Genomic DNA, 19,275 nt, shown 5'->3' on the forward strand with positions numbered 1-19,275 from the left:
GCACGTCTCCAACCCAGTGAGCACTGCCACCAGGCTATCATTCTGTCATGCTCCAGTAGACAACAAGGGGTTATTCTTCATGCAGGTTCAACCTGACTCCACTACACAAGTAACCTGGTTTCTTTGTGTGTGCACATTTAGGCAGAATTCATTCAATATTTGATGAATTAAGACATCATCTATTACATGCTACTTTGTTACTTTAGTCTCATTCTCGGTAGCTTTGTATTTCTTCTTTGAGCTTTTCTTAACTGCACTGGCAGAAACTATCTATCCAACACAACTTCCAATCCCACAAGCCACTGACTCTGTCTTCAATAATATCTGCCCACACACCCTCTGCACGAGCACCTCACCTCTAACAATATGTTTTGCACTTTAGTTACCCTTTTCCTACTATTTCTTCCCATCAGGACTCCACTTCTTTACAACACACACATTCTAATTATACTCATATTTCTGTGTACACAATCACTACAATTCCTGGTCTCCCTTCTCAATTAGTGTTCTTTACCCACTAAATGGTTTCCTTAATGGGCTCGCTCTACTTACTCCCCCCCTCCAACAGTCTTGCGCGTAATACACTACTACTCCTGGCAAACTCAAAGATAAAGATAGGGCCTTCTTTTGTCTTTACTACAGTCTGTTCTGCTGTCACCCCACCCACCCCATTTATATGATGAACACACAACTTTGAAATCTGTGTCTATCTACTGGTTAAAAATTCCAACGTATGTATTCAACAGTTGAAAATCTGGGATGACATAACAATATGAATATCAGGATACACTGGTACAAACCACATAGAAAAGATGCTGAACAGCAGACAGGCACATTTAGAAGTAGAATCTGAGATTTTAGCTATATGAAAAAGTCCATTATCAGACAGAGAAAACTACACACACAGGGCCACTGTCATCTCTAGGGCAAGTAGTGATCTCGGTTGGAGACACACACACACACACACACACACACACACACACACACACACACACTAGGGCAAATAGTGATCTCGGTTGGACACACACACACACACACACACACACACACACACACACACACAGAGAGAGAGAGAGAGAGAGAGAGAGAGAGAGAGATACTGGGGAGGGGGGGGGGGCATTGAGGGTAAAAAAAAAGATTTTTTAAGACTTACATCATCCAGATATCTTGCTACCTAAATGAAGATAAACACAAATTCAAAAACCTTTTACATTTGTTCATTAATCTTCTGATAACTGATCTACAGCTGTTACTTCTATCCCTATTTGAATTCAGTAAGTTATACCTGTGCACTTAATATGCTGTTCTTCCAGTTGTAGCCACTCAGAACTTCCAGAGCTTTCTTTTTATCTTCCTCTGTTCGAAAGCAGATATATATCCATCGACTTCCTCTAGCTGGAGGTTTCAGTTTTGTTGTTGAAAGTTTCAGTTTATCATTCAGGAGTTTTTTAAATTCCTAAGAAAAAACATAAATTAAATGAAAAAGCCATAATTCTCCTCTATTCACTAAATTTTAAATGTTTACAACATTAAAAAAAATATTTATTTTGAAGTAGTTATAACACAGACAAGAAAAGAATGATAGATATTTTACACAACACCCAACTTACAAACAAAAATAATACCTCTCCTACAAAGTACTCCATCTCTCTACCCACAAACTTAGTAATGCAGTCCCAGAAAGCTGCTTTTGTAATACCTTTCATCACCTGTGGTGAATTGTCTTTAATATCATTGACTTTAACTTTGAAAAGAAGAGACAATCACTTATAGTGAGATCCAGAGAGTAGAGTTGCTGCAGATGGACAGTCATCTGATTAAGTACACAAAATTTTCAGGCTAAGCTGGGTGACTAGGTACATTATCATTGTGAAGGAGACACAAATTGTCTTGCCACAATTGTAATCTCTTTCTACAAATTTACTCATGCAACCTTTCAAAAACACCTGTAAAGATGATTACTGTTGTCTGCCTGACCTTCACGTAAACATTTAAAATACACCATTCACTGACAATTCTTTCTTCTTTTACTTACAAGAAGTCCAAGGCCCCAAGGGTGCAATCAAGTTTTTGAAACTATCCATATGGTGATGAAACTTAGGGTCCCAGGTACCTCACCCTGCAGCTATTCCCTCTGGTGGGTTCTCATTTGTGAGTAATCAAGACGGAAAATTTCATAATTTTGCATGTGCTCTAGAGCCCTCACTTTGGTAGAAGTAGCACAGTGGTTAGCATATGATTCTGATGTGTAAAAGGTTGTGGATTTGAATCTTGTCAAGTGCTTCAATATTTTTTTATTTTAAAATCTTTATTGAAATGATTTTAAACATTATTTTTATTCATATAACTGGTTTAAATACATTTTTTTTAATTGCAATTATTTGCCATGTTATTTTAAAGACCATACAAACCTTTTCATTTGTTCTCATTATTGCTTCCTACCTTCTTTTTTATTTTGAACATTTTTGCATGTGATTTTATTGACTTCAATGTAATTTTATTATCCATTTTATCATATTATATTTTCATACATGTTATTGCAGTCATTACTTCTATTCCTCATTATGCTTGACCGTCATTTCATCTATAATCCCTTCTTTCATTCTAATCTCCATCCGTATTACTTTCTCCATAGAGCAACATGAATTTATGTTTCCATTATTTGTATGACTATTGCCACTCAAAAAATGTACATCTTGTACATAATGAAATGTATGTTTCTGACACCACCGAAAAGCCAATACAGAAACAGATTATTTCCTCTTTCTTTTAGGTTGACATTTTCAAACACGTAAATATTGTGATTGATAACTAAAATGATCACATGTGCAAAGATTCCAAATGAAAAGAAAATGACAAGAAGAAAAAATAAAGGCCAAACCAAAATTTTTGACAATGATTAAAATGACATAACAAAAGATTATACATTTTTAAAAATTGTATTTAAACCAATTAATTAAATGAAAATTGTCACGGTGTAAAGTTAGCGCCAGCATGCCAGTTGAGAATGACAGAAAAGAGAAGGCTGTTAAAAGAGGTCAGCCAATCACACTCTGACCGACCTCCCTCCAGGACAATAGTGCGACAGCAGTTGCACCTAGGTGAAGACAACATAAACGCCTTGCCGATTGGTGGAATCCCACTTCGATAGCAGCTTCAACATGAGTCACTTCATTATCTGACACATTGTAGGCTATTCATTAGCACACACTATGTAGCACAGTTAGAGACCAGCAGTCATTGCAGTTCAGTTAGACTTTTGTTAGAAGCGGTTGCTAGGACCAGAAGTGTTACTTGTATTTGTCTATTCTGAAGAAGACTTACTCAAATTTAAGTATTTGCACTTGTCTTGTTGTAATAGAACTCATTTATATGAGTTGTTCAGTTTGTCTAGTGAACCGAGTATGCAGGATTCCTAGACACAACAATATGGCAACGCGATGTCTGAATAACATGGTGCTGACAATGTAGGAGCAATAACACAGCGACAACCTGTTAACACTTTGAACCTAGAGCCAACAACTGCCACAGATTGTCTTAGTTTTGTTTTGTCGTGGGCTTTTGTGTTTTGCTGGTGCCTTAATTCTACCCTGTCTTTACTTTGCAGGAGCATGTTTATATGTTTTAAAAGTGTCTCTTATAGTGTTTTTCTATTCAGTTTTTTCTGGAGGGTGTGGCAGAAATTTTTCTTTGCTTGTGTGCTCATTTTTATTGCTTGCATTGTCTATTTATTGCATTTGCCTATTCCAAAAAGACCAACCCATCTCTCCTACCCACAGCAGATTCCAACCCTTCTAAACACGGTAGCGCAGTTATTCGGCAATCAAACAACAAATGCAGTGCAACCTCCGACCAACACACAACAACTGTAACTCCAAGTAATACAGCACCTTTTTGCCAGTTTAACGAAAAAGAAGAGGAATGGCTCGAGTGGTTGCAACAGTATGAAGCCCAAAACATTGCTCACAAAGTCTCAGGTACTGTGAAACTACATTACTCTTTGTCAACAGTAGAAAGTGCAGTCTTTTGTCTCCTTCAGAAATTGTCCTCTAACGCCACTCTGAGTGAACTTTCCTATGATCATGTAATACCACAACCCTCTTTGGGATCCTGTATCCTTTTCCAGTCTCATCCCCACTCTTCTGAAGAGGACGTATGTGTCATATCAGTAATTTACACAAATTTAAACTGCTCCTTTGGTTTTGTCTTTTCTGGTTTTCTGAATGTGAATACACTGAAGAATTTCTTTTGCAACAAATTAGTAATTTGCACTAATTTAAGCTATTGTTTTGATCTTGTTTATGTTGGACCTCACCAGTACGGAGAATGAAGGAAACATGTTGGATTAAAAGCTGATGTACCATCACAATTTGTACATTATACAAATTTCAGGCACATGGTAGGAATAATTTTGCTATTGTGATTATGGAGCAATTAATGATTAAAATTCCGATATTTCTAGTCATTGAGAGACAACTATTTTTATATATTCACTCTAAAAACAAATTGTATACCTAATAGAAATATGACATGATAATTTTTCAGTCATAATTAGTTAATGGAATTGTAATTATGACTATATAGAAATGTAATTTTTTTCTCATACAAAATTTAATTAATTGAATCTTGGCCTATCATTCAAAAAAATTAATCCCTCTGATCATCTGAAAATGACAGGGTGATTATTCTTTAAGTAAGTAAAATAATATACGCAAATTAATGAAATATATTGTTGTTATGACAAAACATGCAATTTATAGTCTTAATAGAAACCAATTCTCTCCTGCCTTTGTATGAAATTATTCACTTTTATTTCATGTAAATTTCAGTGTAATTTGGGAAGATGTATTTAAAAGTTTTGATTGTTATATGTGCAAATTTAACATTTAACAATGTCAGTGTTTGTTTAAAATCATATAAATAGAGGTGATTTTTAAACCGCCAGGAGTCAGTCTTGGTTCAGTTCAGTACAGTTTGAGGTCAGTCTTAGGTCAGACTACGTAAGTCTGAAGTTAGTCTTACTCCAGTCATGAGACAGTACTAAGACAATTTTACACATATAGTTCGCCGCCAAACAGCTAGCATGCGAAATAAAACTCATTGTGAACACTAATTTCTGGAGCTTATTTCTACCATTGCACAACTCCCATGTGGCGATGCAGTAACATCAAGATGAACCTATGGCAGCATTAAGCAGCAGCACCCCAGATTACACAAGATACGTGTTATTTATCTGGTGGGCAGCAACAGTATGCACATGCCAAGCCGTGTAAACAGTTCTCTAAACATGCAAAAAGAATTAAGTCATGCCCTTGGTGCTATTCACAGCACAAACACCAAGATTGCCCGTCCAGACAACCATAGTGTTACACTTGTGGCAAGAAGGGTCGCGTACAATCCATATGTCTGGAACAGAACAATCATAAGTATTCCACTCACTCACCAAAACCTACTCACAAGGCCTATGTAATCAATGCGGTGTAGCAAAACTAGCAAGCAAACAGTTTCTTCAGTGCTACACCAGCCCAAAAAACTTTTTGTTCATCTGCATCTTAGTGAAAAAAGTGTGAAATTTCCGTTGGACATGGGTGCCTCTGTTACATTGCTGAATCGTAACGCATATGAACTCTTAGGCTCCCTATGCCTGTCTCAAACTAGCACACACCTGACGGCTTCAAATGGACAAGACACTCCCGTCCTCAGAAAATGTACTTTGCCTGCCATGTATCGCTCACATATGCGAACCATGACTTTCACTGGACTCCAATCACGTGATTATTTAGCCTTGATTTGTTTGGCTTTCAAATTCAGGACAATGTGTTGACAGTGACTGCATTCATTCCCAAAGACAATGCAGCTAGCTTGCTGAAAGAAATCTCTGAACTCTTATGAACATTTAGGCAAGGCTAACAATTTTCTTACACATATTACTATGAATGACAATGCTCAGCCGAAATTTTGCTGGGTCAGAACTGTTCCCATTGTATTGCAGGACAATGTGGCTGCTGAACTTAAAGAATTGCAAGATAGTGAAGATGTTGCGCCCATGCGAGCTAGTCAATGGGCAAGTCCACTGGTTTTGCTCCCCAAACCTTCATGTCACATTCGCCTCTGTGTTGACTTTAAGTCTACAGTCAACCCAAAAACTGTGATTGATACCTATCCATTGCCACACCCAGAGGATCTCACGAACACATTAGGCACTGGTAGCTACTTTTCAAAAATTGATTTGCACAGCACATATCTTCGAATACCACTAAATGAAGAATCTCAAACCCTGTGTGTTGTGAACATTCATTTGGGCTTCTTTAAATATTTGCATTTGCCTTTTGGTAAAGCTTTTGCACCCACAATTTGCCAATGGTATTTGCAACATCTGACTGCTCAAGTGCCAAACTGTTCGAACTATTTGAACTATGCTGTTGTAGAATGTCGTACACCTGAAGAACACATTGCAAATTTGCATGCTCTGTTTTGTGTGTTATCTGATGCGGGGCTAAAGTGCAGAATGGACAAGTGTGATATTTTTAAACCTCAGTCATGTCATAAACAGAGGGTACATCCTCTTCAGTCACATTTGTTAGCCATACGTGACCTGTCAGTTCCTCGCAATGTCACAGAATTGCAGTCAGTCTTAGGGAAAATGAACTATAATATTGGGTTCATACCAAATTCTCCACAAATTGCAGCTCCATTGCATCACTTGCATTACAAGAACGTCCCCTTTGTTTGGACAGATGAGTGCCAAGAAGCTTTCAAAAACTTAAAGATGTATGCTCACTGCTTGGTTCACTTTGATCCTAACAAACCAGTTGGGTTGCAAGTTGATGCTTCCCCTTACAGAATAGGTGCAGTGCTTTTGCGCAGATGATGATAAAGACAGGCCAATTCCTTTCGCATCAAAGGTATTGTCCAAAGCTCAGTGTAACTATTCACAAATAGATAAAGAGGCATTGGCTATTAAGTATGGTGTCATCAAATACCACCACTATTTGTACAGCACAAAATTCTTCTTAGAAATGGCTTACAGGCCATTGCAGTCCTTGTTTCATCCAATGAAGCTGGTTCCAGTACGAACTGCCCAAAAGTTGCAAAGATGGGCTTTATTGTTGTCTCAATACCACTACAAGATTGTGTATCGTCTGACAGCTCAACACGGTAGTGCGGACACACTTTCATGTCTTCCGATTTGCCTCGACATTGACTTTGATGATGCTTCTGCTGCGCCTTCTTGTCATATCGATGCTAATTATTCTGAACTGCTTCAATCCTTTCCTCTGAACTACAGAATAATTGCAAAGGCCACAGAAGCTGGTTTAGATCTGAACCTTTTGCTAAAATACATTCGCACATATTGATCATGCTCACTGCATAGCATAAAGAACTCTGTAGTGCACCGATACTTTGCACGTCAGCATAGCTTCGCTATACAGCAAGGTGCAATTCTTGTTCAAAATGACAGTGGACAGTCACATGTGTTGATCCCCCAAAGCTTTGCAAAAAGAAGCGTTGCAGTTACTTCATCAAGGGCACGGGGGGATTGTTTGTACGAAACAGTTAGCATATCGACACTGTACCTAGCAGGGTATGGACACCAAAAACAGAACAGATGGTGTCACAGTGTCACGCATGTGTGGAAAATCTGTCCGCTCTGCCACAAAAATTCTCTGCTTGGCCTAAGTTGCAATCACCATGGTAACGTGTGCAAATAGACTGTGCAGGTTCTTTTTGGAACATTTGTTGGTTGATTTAGTAGACTCTTACAGCAAGTTTCTTTTTGCTGTGCCAATGAACTCGACAATGTCACATAGCACTGTTCACACATTGTCCTCTATTTTTAGCCTCTAAGGGCTGCCTGAAGTCATAGTGCCAGACAATGGGCCTCAGTCCACGTCAAAAAATTTGAAACATTCTGTGAACACTATGGCATACAGCACCTAACTGGTGCACCATTGCATTCACAGTCAAACAGCAAAGCTGAACATTCTGTGTCAGAAACTTCAAGCAGCAGATGGCCAAACTTGGTGCCACGTACACCACAGACAAGCACTGCAACTGTTTCTTGCTTCCTATTACTCACATCCATGAGATGGACCATCGCCAGCGGAATTGCTTCATGGCCACCGCCATCGGGCACTGCTCCACCCTCCTCAGCACCCGGCACCATAGGAAGGCCACAAGTATTGCTTCATGCTGCATGATATTGCGTTTCCCAGAGTTTTTAGCAGCAGCAGACAGTGGGCGCAGGGCGAGATCCTTTGTCACCTTGATGCATGCATGTATCTTCATTTCAGGCCCAGACGGACTGCAGTGCCAACATCACAATCAAATTTGGCACTGCCATGTGCAAAGTGATCCTTCTGTATCTCTTCTCCCAGAGTCATGCATCCCAAGGACAGTGTGACCATAACAGCCACCAGAGGATGTCAATACGACACTGCGGGATGACCCCATGGAGACGCTGCCTTCGCCTCCACTGCCTTCTCTCATCCTACCGATGCAGCTGGAGCTGGACCCACCCACACCACAGCAGCCAATGCCTTCTACATCTTGGTATGGGCCTCAGGCCGTGTACCCTTCTGGGTGTTTTTTGGGGGATGTTTCCACCAGAACAAAGGCCAAATGGTGGGGTACAATCAGAAGACTGACATCCCCTGCAGCCACAGTTTCAAGTCCATCAAAGTGGCCACACTCCTGCCTTCCGGCCTCCCCCCAATTCCCTTGTCGTGCTCCATATACGATGACGGGCAATCATTTAGGGGTAGAGGAATGTTATGGCATAAATTCAGTGCCAGCACGCCAATCAGGAATGACGGAAAAGAGAAGGCTATGAGAAGAGGTCAACCAATCGCACACTGACCAACCTCCCTCCAGGATGACAATGGAATAGCAGCAGCCCCAGGTGAAGACAACATAAGTGCCGCACCTGAGTGGTGACAGCCCACTTCAATAGCAGCTTCAACATTAGCCACTTTGTTTGTCGAAGCATCGTAGCCTCTTCATTAGCACTCTCTCTGTTGCACAGTTAGAGATCAGCAGCCATTGCAGTTCAGTTGAGAGACTTTTGTTAGAAGCATTGGCTAGGACCAGAAGTTGCTTATGTTTGTATATTCTGAAGAAGATTGAGTCAAAGTTAAATATTTTCACTTGTCTTGTTGTAATAAAACTCATTTATACAAGTTGTTTGATTGTTTGTCTAGTGAACCGAATATACAGGATTCCTAAACACAAGAAAAATAATGACCACAGTCATTTTGATACAATAAAAACATTTGAAGCACCTGATGAGATTTGAACCTGCAACTTTCTGCACATCAGGCTCATATGTTAGCCACTACACTAGATAGCCAACATTCAGACTGCTGTCAATTTTAAGGCTCTGAAACATCACACAGATTATTCGCAAACAGGGGCCTACCTGGATGAATGGCTGCAGGGGGTGGTATATGGGATCTTAACCTACATCACCATACAAATGATTTCAAAAGGTCAATCCCACCCTGAGGACGTCTCATTGTTGGCGTTAATACCATACAGTATGGGGTTCGCTGTATTCATGTTCCGGCAAATTTATTTTATTTAACTCTGCAGCCGAATGCCCTTCCTGTCACCGCAGTCATCGAGGTAGCCTACGGAAGGAAAGCCATGTGTGCCACCTTCCTGAGAATTGTATAAACTCTGTAGTGTATGTGATCATATTTTAACTGTTTTGTGTACCTTATTTCACTGTGTAAATGAGGTTGAGCAAATAACAGGCATATAAAAAAAGACTGACATCATTTCAAAGCTTTTAGAAAACACCCTTTCTCAGTGGTAGTTAAGTAAAAAGTACACATACATGTACACTGTAATGATTCTGCTATAGAATATTGTATTTTTTTTTTTTTTACTTTTATCAATAAAATCCTTTTTTATGTATAGGGACTATTAATGATTCTCTCCACTCTGCTGGAATGTTCTCCATTTTCCAGAGTATCTGTATAAGATGAAATAAACATCTCTGCAGTGCTTCTCCTCCATATTTTAGTATCTAAGTTGGAAAACTGTCACTGCCAGTTGCTTTACCATTTTTTTAGGCATTTGATATACTCTACCACCTCCTCATATGCGGGTTCTGGAATTTCCTCACAGTTTCGACTGTTGCTGGAACTGGTAAATGGTGCTTCGGGATCAGAAAAATTCAGTATGTTGTCAAAACAGTCCTTGGTTGTCACTAAAATTTTTCTTGGTTCAGTCATCATATAGCCATTTAAATCCTTCATCACCTTTGTTTTGTAATTAAAACCTTTTCTAATTTTGTTAACTGAACCATACATGTTCCGGATGTTGTTATTTTTATTATATTCATGAATAGATTCAATCTGCTGTTTTAGGAATTGTTTCTTTTTCTTTCGGTTAATTTTGTTTGTCTGCATTTGTGCCTGTTGATAAGCAAGTTCTATTTCAGGATTCTTCTTTGTTTGCAACCTTTTTGTCATAGTTTCTTTCCATAATTTCATAAAAAGAAGACAGGGAAGATCTCAGAAACTGTAGAGGAATATCATTAGTCAATACAGGTTATAAGATCTTATCTTGTTAATTGCTATGCCACTTATAACCATATGCAGAAAATATAATTGGGAGTTATCAAAATGGCTTCCGCAAAAACAGATCCACCATTGACAATATATTTGCAATCAAATCAATAAATGAAAAAGTTTTGGAATATAAACAAAACATACATTATATGTTCATCGATTTCATGAAGGCTTATGACTCCATCCATAAAAAAGCTTGTGGAGTGTAATGACTGAATTTGGTTTCCCAATTAAAGTGATAAATCTCTGCAAAGTATGCATGGATGAAAATACAAGCAGGGTTTTACAAAATGGATTAAAGTCTGACCATTTTAAAAATAAAACTGTGTTAAGACAAGGAGATGCTTTGTCCCCCTTCTCTTCAATATAGCTTTAGAAAGAGTTGTGAGGAAACTCAAACTGGTACCTGCTGGGATCCTCCAAGAAAGCAAAATTAACATGTTAGCATATGCAGATGATGTAGTGCTCATTGGAAACAGTGAAATTGAGATTAGCTAATTATTTGTGGAGCTTGCAGCAGAAGCATCAAGACTTGGCCTGAAAGTAAATAAGACGAAAACAAAATACATGATAGTTCAAAGATGTACAGACCAGTGGGATAACAACTAATAGTTGGTGAACATAAATTTGAGCGTGTTTAACAGTTCAAATTTCTGGGTTCAGTGATAGAGGAACAAAATCAGAGACAGGTAGAAATCAAAGCGAGACTGCAAAATGCTGACCAAGCCTATTATGCAATACAAAATCTCTTAGGGTCCAAACTACTGATTAGGGAAACTAAAATAAAGTTATATGATACAATCATCAGACCAGTTCTAATCTATGTGGCAGAAACATGGAGCATAACAAAAACAGAACACCACCATTTACAAATGTTTGAGAATAAAGTTTATAGAAAAATCTTTGGTCCATATTTTGACAATGAATCACAATGCTGGAAGAGAAGACATAACATAGAAATCTATGAGCCATCACAACAACCAACGATAGTAAACATAATAAATCTAAAAATATATTCATACAATTATAAACATAATAAATGCTAGAAGACTGCAATGGGCTGGACATCTGATGAGAATGAAAAGAAGACCAAATTGTGTTAAGAATATTCAAAGAGAAGCCAAATGGCAAAAGACTAGGGGAAGACTCAGGAGTACTTGGCACAATGAAATTGATTGCATATGTGGAAGATAGGGAATAAATAACTGGCAAGAGGCAGCACAAGACAGGAGCATCTAGAGGAATCATATGAGATTGGCACAGGAGCTTTGAGTCTCTTAGAAGCCTACTACTACTACTACTACTACTACTACTACTAGTACTAGTACTACATCAATAAAATATTGGGCAGCACTGATCAAAAGGTACAAAGGTGGATGATTATATTCATCTGAAATGAAACGCCTAAGTAGTGGGGAGAGTTACTCAAATCAACAAGAAACACTTCATTTGAGACAAAATTGAGGGGCAGTTCCAAAAATAAACACTTCATTTGAGACAAAATTGAGGGGCAGTTCCAAAAATTCAAATCTTATACATCCTTAATAAATGCAAAATCATTCTTTATTAAAAACTGGTAATCAGTAAAGATAAAAATACACAAAAAATTATTACACTAAATTTTGATGTTTTCACAAATCACAAAATGTGTAAATTTAATTTAGAAAACAAGCATTTTGGTATCAACAATCAGAAAGTATCTTGAGGCAGAAGGATGGTGTAACCACTGCTACAAAAGCCATTCCTTGGCATACAGTAGTGAAAAGCTGTGCCAGTCATTTTCAGGAGCTGGTGCTGTTAGAAGTGTAAGTACATTGTTGTGGAAGCCACAGGTAGCCACCATCAGAGAAAGCGACTGCTGGAGATGTCAACATTAAAGCTGTGCCAGCCCATGTGCTTTGGGACATCAGTTAGGAAAGTTGCAACTAGTTAACACTCATTTTAATTGGGACATGGTTGTGTCGAAAAGTGCCAGAACTTAAGTTAAATATAGCTTCCATTCACACACTGCAGAAGTCCAAATGAAACTATATGATTCCAGAAAACCTTTCAAGTTTCAAACATCTATGATGTACATATACGCAGACTGAAGCAACGAATGAAAATTTGAACCGATGACAGGATTTGAACCCAGGTCTCCTGCTCACTAGGCAGATGCACTAACCACTATGCCATACTGGCGAGCAGTTCGGCACAACTGCATGGACTACCCTAACACGCCTCCCTCCTCAATCCAAATTCCCATCCATGCCTCAGCCCACTTGGCGTTTCCCCTAAACTCAAACAGCACTGCAGAAGCTCTCCAACTGTACTGGAATAGCACTTCAGCATCAAACAACATGGGGGATCCTGCCTGGAACCCAGGTGAAGGTGCTTCAATGAAATAAAATTATATGATTTCAGAGGCCTTCTCATAACTCACACATCTATGACATACATATATGCAGGCTGGAGCAACACTGAAAATTTGTACCACGGCTGGGCTTCGTACTAGGGGTCTACTGCTCACAAGCCAGATGTGCTAACCACTATTCCACATCGGCACACCACATCACACATCAGTACATCATATACAAAATATATCAGTACATATTGTTTTATCGATAAACCATAGATGTGATTTGAAAAGGTCTCTGAAACCATATAGTTCCATTTTACTGAAGCATTTATGTCTTGGTTTCACGCACCATCCACAGTGTCATTCCATGGTGAGGTGCTATTCCAATACAGTTCGAGAGACTCTGCAATGCTGTTCAAGTTTAGGGGGTTGCTTAGTTGATCACAAGTTCCACAGATCATTTGAAAGATTCTTTTATCTAAATGATGTGGAATGAGTCAGTTTACAGGATATGTACAAGTCATTAGTGTTAAGACTAATGAACACATTATCACTGTATTCCTCCTCGTGCAACTATACTTAAAAACCTTTTTTTTAATGGTTGCCAGTTTTTGAGCAGAAATTCACCAATGGAATAGGAGTTGTCCAGGAGAAAATATTTTGAATTAGATTTAAAACTTACTTCGCTACCTGCCACACATTTTAAATTACTGGACAAAGAATGAAAATTTTTTATTGTTGCATACTAAAATCCTCTCTGAGCCACTGGCAGTTTTCAAAATGAATAATGAAAGTCATTTGTCCCTCTAGTGTTGTAGGTATAGACATCACTGTTCTACTCAAATTGTGAGTTATTATTTACGACTACTTTGATTATGGTATGAATATATAGAGGAAAACATTCTATGTGGGAAAAATATATCTAAAAACAAAGATGATGTGACTTACCAAACAGAAGCGCTGACAGGTCGATAGACACACAAACATACACACAAAATTCAAGCTTTTGCAACCAACGGTTGCTTCTTCAGGAAAGAGGGAAGGAGAGGGGATGACGAAAGGATGTGAGTTTTAAGGGAGAGGGTAAGGAGTCATTCCAATCCCGGGAGCGGAAAGACTTACCTTAAGGGGAAAAAAGGGCAGGTATACACTCGCGCGCACACATACACACACACACACATATCCATCCGCACATGCCTTTACAAATGTCTGCTTGCGTCTGTTTTTTCCCCTTAAGGTAAGTCTTTCCGCTCTAGGGATTGGAATGACTCCTTACCCTCTCCCTTAAAACCCACATCCTTTCATCTTTCCCTCTCCTTCCCTGTTTCCTGAAGAAGCAACCGTTGGTTGCGAAAGCTTGAATTTTGTATGTTTGTGTGTCTATCAACCTGCCAGCACTTCTGTTTGGTAAGTCACATCATCTTTGTTTTTAGATATACTTTGATTATGGCATACATGTATTGTGATGGTGCAGTTAAAATGCCTAGCTCCTTAAACAGGTATCTACGCGATGTCCGTGGGTGAACACCACACATTATTCTTACTGCTTGCTTTTGTGCAGTCAATACTCTCTTTCTAAGTGATTAGTTACCACAGAAAATTATCTGAGTGGAGATATGCAATATATTTCAGGAGGTTAATCCATTGTTTTCCGAGCTTAGCAATTGTATGAGGAGAAAAATTAGCTGACTTTAATTGTTTCAGAAACTCTTAACATGTTTCTCCCCGTTTACGCTTTCATCAGTATGTGCACCCAAATTTTGGAACATTTAACACTGCTTACTTACTCCTGTTCATGCATTACATCAACTGTGGGTATGACTGTTTGTTGTACAATACTGATACAGTGTGCTTTTTCAAAATTTAGGGAGAGTTCCTTTTCTTAGAACTACTTCATAATTCTTTGGAGAAAGTCATTTATCATATCTTCAGTTGCTTTCTCTCCAATGGGATTTGCTATAACACTTGTATCATCTGAAAAAAGAACCAGTTCTGCATATATAAGGAATAGCTGTGGATCCAAAATTGAAACCTGTGGGACTCTCTATGTGATTTCTCCCCACTGACTAAAATTTCTTACACTTCCAACAGTGCTTGAATTGTTCGGCACAACCTTTTGCATTCTGTTTGTCAATCATGATTCAAACCATCCGTATGTAAAACCACCAGTCCCATAAAACTTGAGTTTTTCTAGCAGAGAATCATGATATACACAATTGAAGAACTTGATGAGCTCACAAAAAGTACCAACTGTGATATATGTAAGGCTTGTGCTAATTGATATGTGAATAAACAGCATTCTCAGTTGGGCAAACTCTCCAGAATCCAAACTGTGATACGCTATGTAAACTGTTTTCAACTGTGTGTTACTGGTCTTGAGTACATTACTTTTTATATTGTCACCTCTTTTATGAAGTGGTTTAACAATTGCATATTTTATCCTGCCTGTAAACATTCCCAGTGCCAATTCTGCATTGCATATATCACTAAGGACAACTTTTCAGAAGTATGCTCAAAATTCCATCAACCCCATAAGAGCTTTTTTTTTATTTTAGAATTCTTATAATTGTATTAATTTCAATGGAGGAAGTTGGTGCTAACTTCTAGTTGCTTAAGGTTTTATGCAATGACATTTTAATATATCCTCCTGCTTCTTCAACTGAACCATTTAACCCTATATTTGCTGTTACATTTAGAAAGTGATTGTTAAAAGCTTGTGAAAATATTGTCATTTAGTTTAATTGTTGTGGAACCCTGTACATTGACTGGCTGTTTTGTTTGCTGTTTGACACTGTCTCATATAATTTTAATCTTATTCAATGCATTATTTATTTTTTTCAGGACATGCATACTTCTGGACATTTTAATGACTTTCTTTAAAATACCACATTTTTTGTAGTAAGCAAGTAACGTCAGATACTGACTTACTACGGCATTTACATAAATTTCCATCTTCCTCTTACATGAGATTTTAATTCTCTTAGTTATCTATGGCTTGTTTTTTGTGGATCTTTTGGATTACTTTTTAGGAAATCAACTTTCAAATACACAAATTTACTATAGGATAAACTGATTTTGACATTATCATCTCTGTCAATATTTAACAAGTTTGCCGAGACATAAATGTGAATTTGGATTGAGGAGTGAGACATGCTAGTGTAGTCCGCATAGTTGTGCAAAGTCACTTGCCTGGGTGGTGTAGTAGTTAGCACAGGAGACTCAGGTTTTATAAGCTCAATTAACTCTAGTTGCAGTCACTACACGAGAGGTGTCATGTGTCACAGAGACAGTTACTGTTGAAGTAACCGTAATGTTACGACTCACCATTTCTGTCATTTAAGAAATACCATGCAAATGCAAACAGTACTGTAACAATTAGATTGTGCACATAGTAGAACTATGCCAGATTGGACACGAGAGGTGTCTGTGACTACACTACCAGATAAATCAGCAGTAGCTAAAATTCCAATGAAAAATGGTCACATAATTACATTAACAATGTCTCCATAATGACAAATGCTAACCATTTCTGGATGTAATTAAAGAGGCTCTGGAGATCAAAGTATCTAATAACACAGTAGTTAGCAGCTGCATACAGCACTGAAGCACAAACACTGCGAGGTTCAAGTAGATGTGGCAGATGTAGGACAAGACATTACCTTATGCAGCAATGGACTGAGCACCAAAAATGTCACAGCTACTACCGTGGGTAAGAACCAGTCCAACAACAACATAGCATTCAGTTGCCATTTGACAACAGCTGAGAAGCACTCAGCTGCAAGCTTGCGGAGCTATTAATCACTTGGTGTGGCTGAAGCCCAGGAACTGCTTTCTGAATCTAACTTTCTATTTTTGTTAACATTTTAGTGATATTTTAAAATATGTACACATAATTTTCCACCCACTCCAGCAAGACACTGGTTATGAGCAATAATGTAATCTCCACTAAACACAAATAACAGGTAAATGCTTGAAAATTATCAAACCTTACACCAATTCCATAGTATTTAGGTAGTCCTCTAACTTCTATTTTGAACCGTTCAGAAGTAAACTCATTTCTTTCCAGATATGCATATGGGTTCAAAGGGATAACTGGAGCTGCTGCAACAACATTTTCACCATTGTTATTGTCATTATTTAAATTTGGTGGTTGCTCCTCTTCCTGCTTGCCACCTGGTACATCTTCCAGAATGACATTTGTTTCCTCAGCCATAACCTAGAAGCAAAAAGTAAATGTTAAGATTAAAGATGATTTGACAGATAAATTATAATATTAATAAAATTGCAAATATCAATTGAATATTTTGTACTGCATGAACTGAAGTTATTCTGTTACAGCCATTGCTGAAAAGAGCTCATATTAGCTGAGACTCACAAAAGTGTTTTGATGGAGACCACACGAATATTTGTTGTTTGTTATCAAGAGAAGCCATGGAAAATGACACAATGTTGGGATCACAGAGAGGTTTGTGTGCGTTTGTCGGGGGGAGGGGGGGCAGCAGGGGAGTGGAAGGGTGGTGGGACATATCCAGGAGAAGTGTACCAGGGAGGGGATAGGAGTGCACCAGGGAGGAGGGTGATTGGGAAGGGGGAGGGAGGGGGGGGGGGGTGACATGTGCACACTATAGCTCATCAAAGGATTTATTCCAAAAGCTAGCAAGTCTTCTTTCAGTTTTACGTGTGCCTGTCAATAACTTACCATTAGAACTCTTAGATTAGTACAATAAGTAGTGCACTAATCTGAAGGAAAATAAGACATATAGAATTAACAGGAAAACCTAGCACCAAACATACAACCTATAGCAACAAAGTTCAGAATTGCAATATAATGGCACACTTCACATTAAATACAGGGTGTCAAAAATAATCATCTGATCTGGCATGTCTATATTTACAAAACTAATAAAGATGTACAATGAATTTTGTTTTTCGATGAGCAGGAATGCAAAAAGTTCTTTTTTTTCATACATTTTCATAGGTGATGATGCATGGCATATGTCAATATGGTATTCAAATTGTTCCCACAGTGCAGCGAGCATGTCTTGAAATATACGTTCCACAGCTGCTGTTAAGCAATACCTCAGTTCATTTATTGTTGTTGGTAATAGAGGGACATAAACAGTCTTTTATAAACCCCAGTAAGAAATAATCATATAAAGTCAGGTCCAGTGACCTTGGAGGTCAGTAATGTAAGACTGAAACATTTGGGACAGTGTGACCAATTCATCATTCAGTAATCCTCTGATTTAAAGATTATCGGAATTGTTCGTGCCATCATCTAATGCTCTGTGCTGTAGGAATTGTTCATGCCATCATCTAATGCTCTGTGCTGTAGGAGGATTCACACCACACCTAGTATGAAAGTCATGCTGAACACTTATTACTGACGCACTCTGCACAAAACGTAGAAATCAAAACACTGTGTTGTCCCAACACCATTTTTACTATAGCTGAAGTGGGCACACACTGCTGCTACCTAGCAGGAACCATGTAAAATTCAAGAGTTTGCCCTTTCCAACAGTGCGTTGTTCAAGCACATATTTCAAATAACATAACAAATGTTCTTTTTGATACACCCCATGTATTACTCTGCCTCGAAATGATTGATCCCTGCTAATTAGGAAAGTAACAGTCTTCGAATAACCATGAAACAAGTGTGGAATAGCTGCAATAGACAAATCACTTCTCAGAAAATCCACAAATGTGGCTTATTTACAAGTGATTAATTTTAAATATTTGATTATGTTTGAGAGAGACTACAGGAGTGTGCAGGAGATATACTGTTATACTTAAAAATTTTGTAGGAAAGTTCTTATAGAATGTAAATAATTTAGAATTAAAGGAGAAGCATTGAGTCACTGATAGGCACACATAAAAGAAGGAAAGCTTTCTATCTTTTGGAGTTACCCATTGACAAGCTACATACAGTATGCAAACGCACGCACGCACGCACACACACACACACACACACACACACACACACACACACACACTCTTTCACCAAATGTCTCATGCAGAAAGTCAAGAACAACATTGATTGAGTGTGGGCAGGCTTCGTGCATAGACCACTGCATGCACATTTGAATGTACATTTGAAGTCAAATGGCATAAATTGCAGGAGAAATTAGTTCTGCAACATGCCCATGTACCATTCAGAACTGACAGTTTTGTCAAAAACGAAAGGTTCAATTAATCTGTGGCTTGATATGGCAGCCCGAACAGACACTTTATGACTGTTATTGTCCATTTCATAAAATGTCCAGCAGCCCAAAATGTCACATTCTGTTGTTTGACCGTGCATGTACACCTCGACGGATGACCAGATGCTGTGCAGGACTCCGTCCCCTTTCATCTTCACAG

The 19,275-nt window shown here is 38.4% G+C and overlaps 1 protein-coding gene across 1 annotated transcript in view; it reads right to left on the bottom strand.

Moving 5' to 3' along the window:
• The window catches only part of LOC126334937 (tRNA (uracil-5-)-methyltransferase homolog A-like), an 81,129-nt gene that overhangs the window by 52,691 nt on the left and 9,163 nt on the right, over positions 1-19,275 (bottom strand). The window contains exons 2-3 of the mRNA XM_049997681.1: positions 16,907-17,131; positions 1,286-1,456 (exon numbers count right to left, since the gene is read on the bottom strand). Of these exons, the coding sequence (XP_049853638.1) occupies positions 1,286-1,456; positions 16,907-17,128 (393 nt within the window). The 5' untranslated portion in view covers positions 17,129-17,131. The remainder of the gene's footprint in view (positions 1-1,285; positions 1,457-16,906; positions 17,132-19,275) is intronic.

The sequence above is a fragment of the Schistocerca gregaria genome, chromosome 1 (genome assembly GCF_023897955.1).
Source record: "Schistocerca gregaria isolate iqSchGreg1 chromosome 1, iqSchGreg1.2, whole genome shotgun sequence".
NCBI classification, from domain to species: Eukaryota; Metazoa; Arthropoda; class Insecta; order Orthoptera; family Acrididae; genus Schistocerca; species Schistocerca gregaria.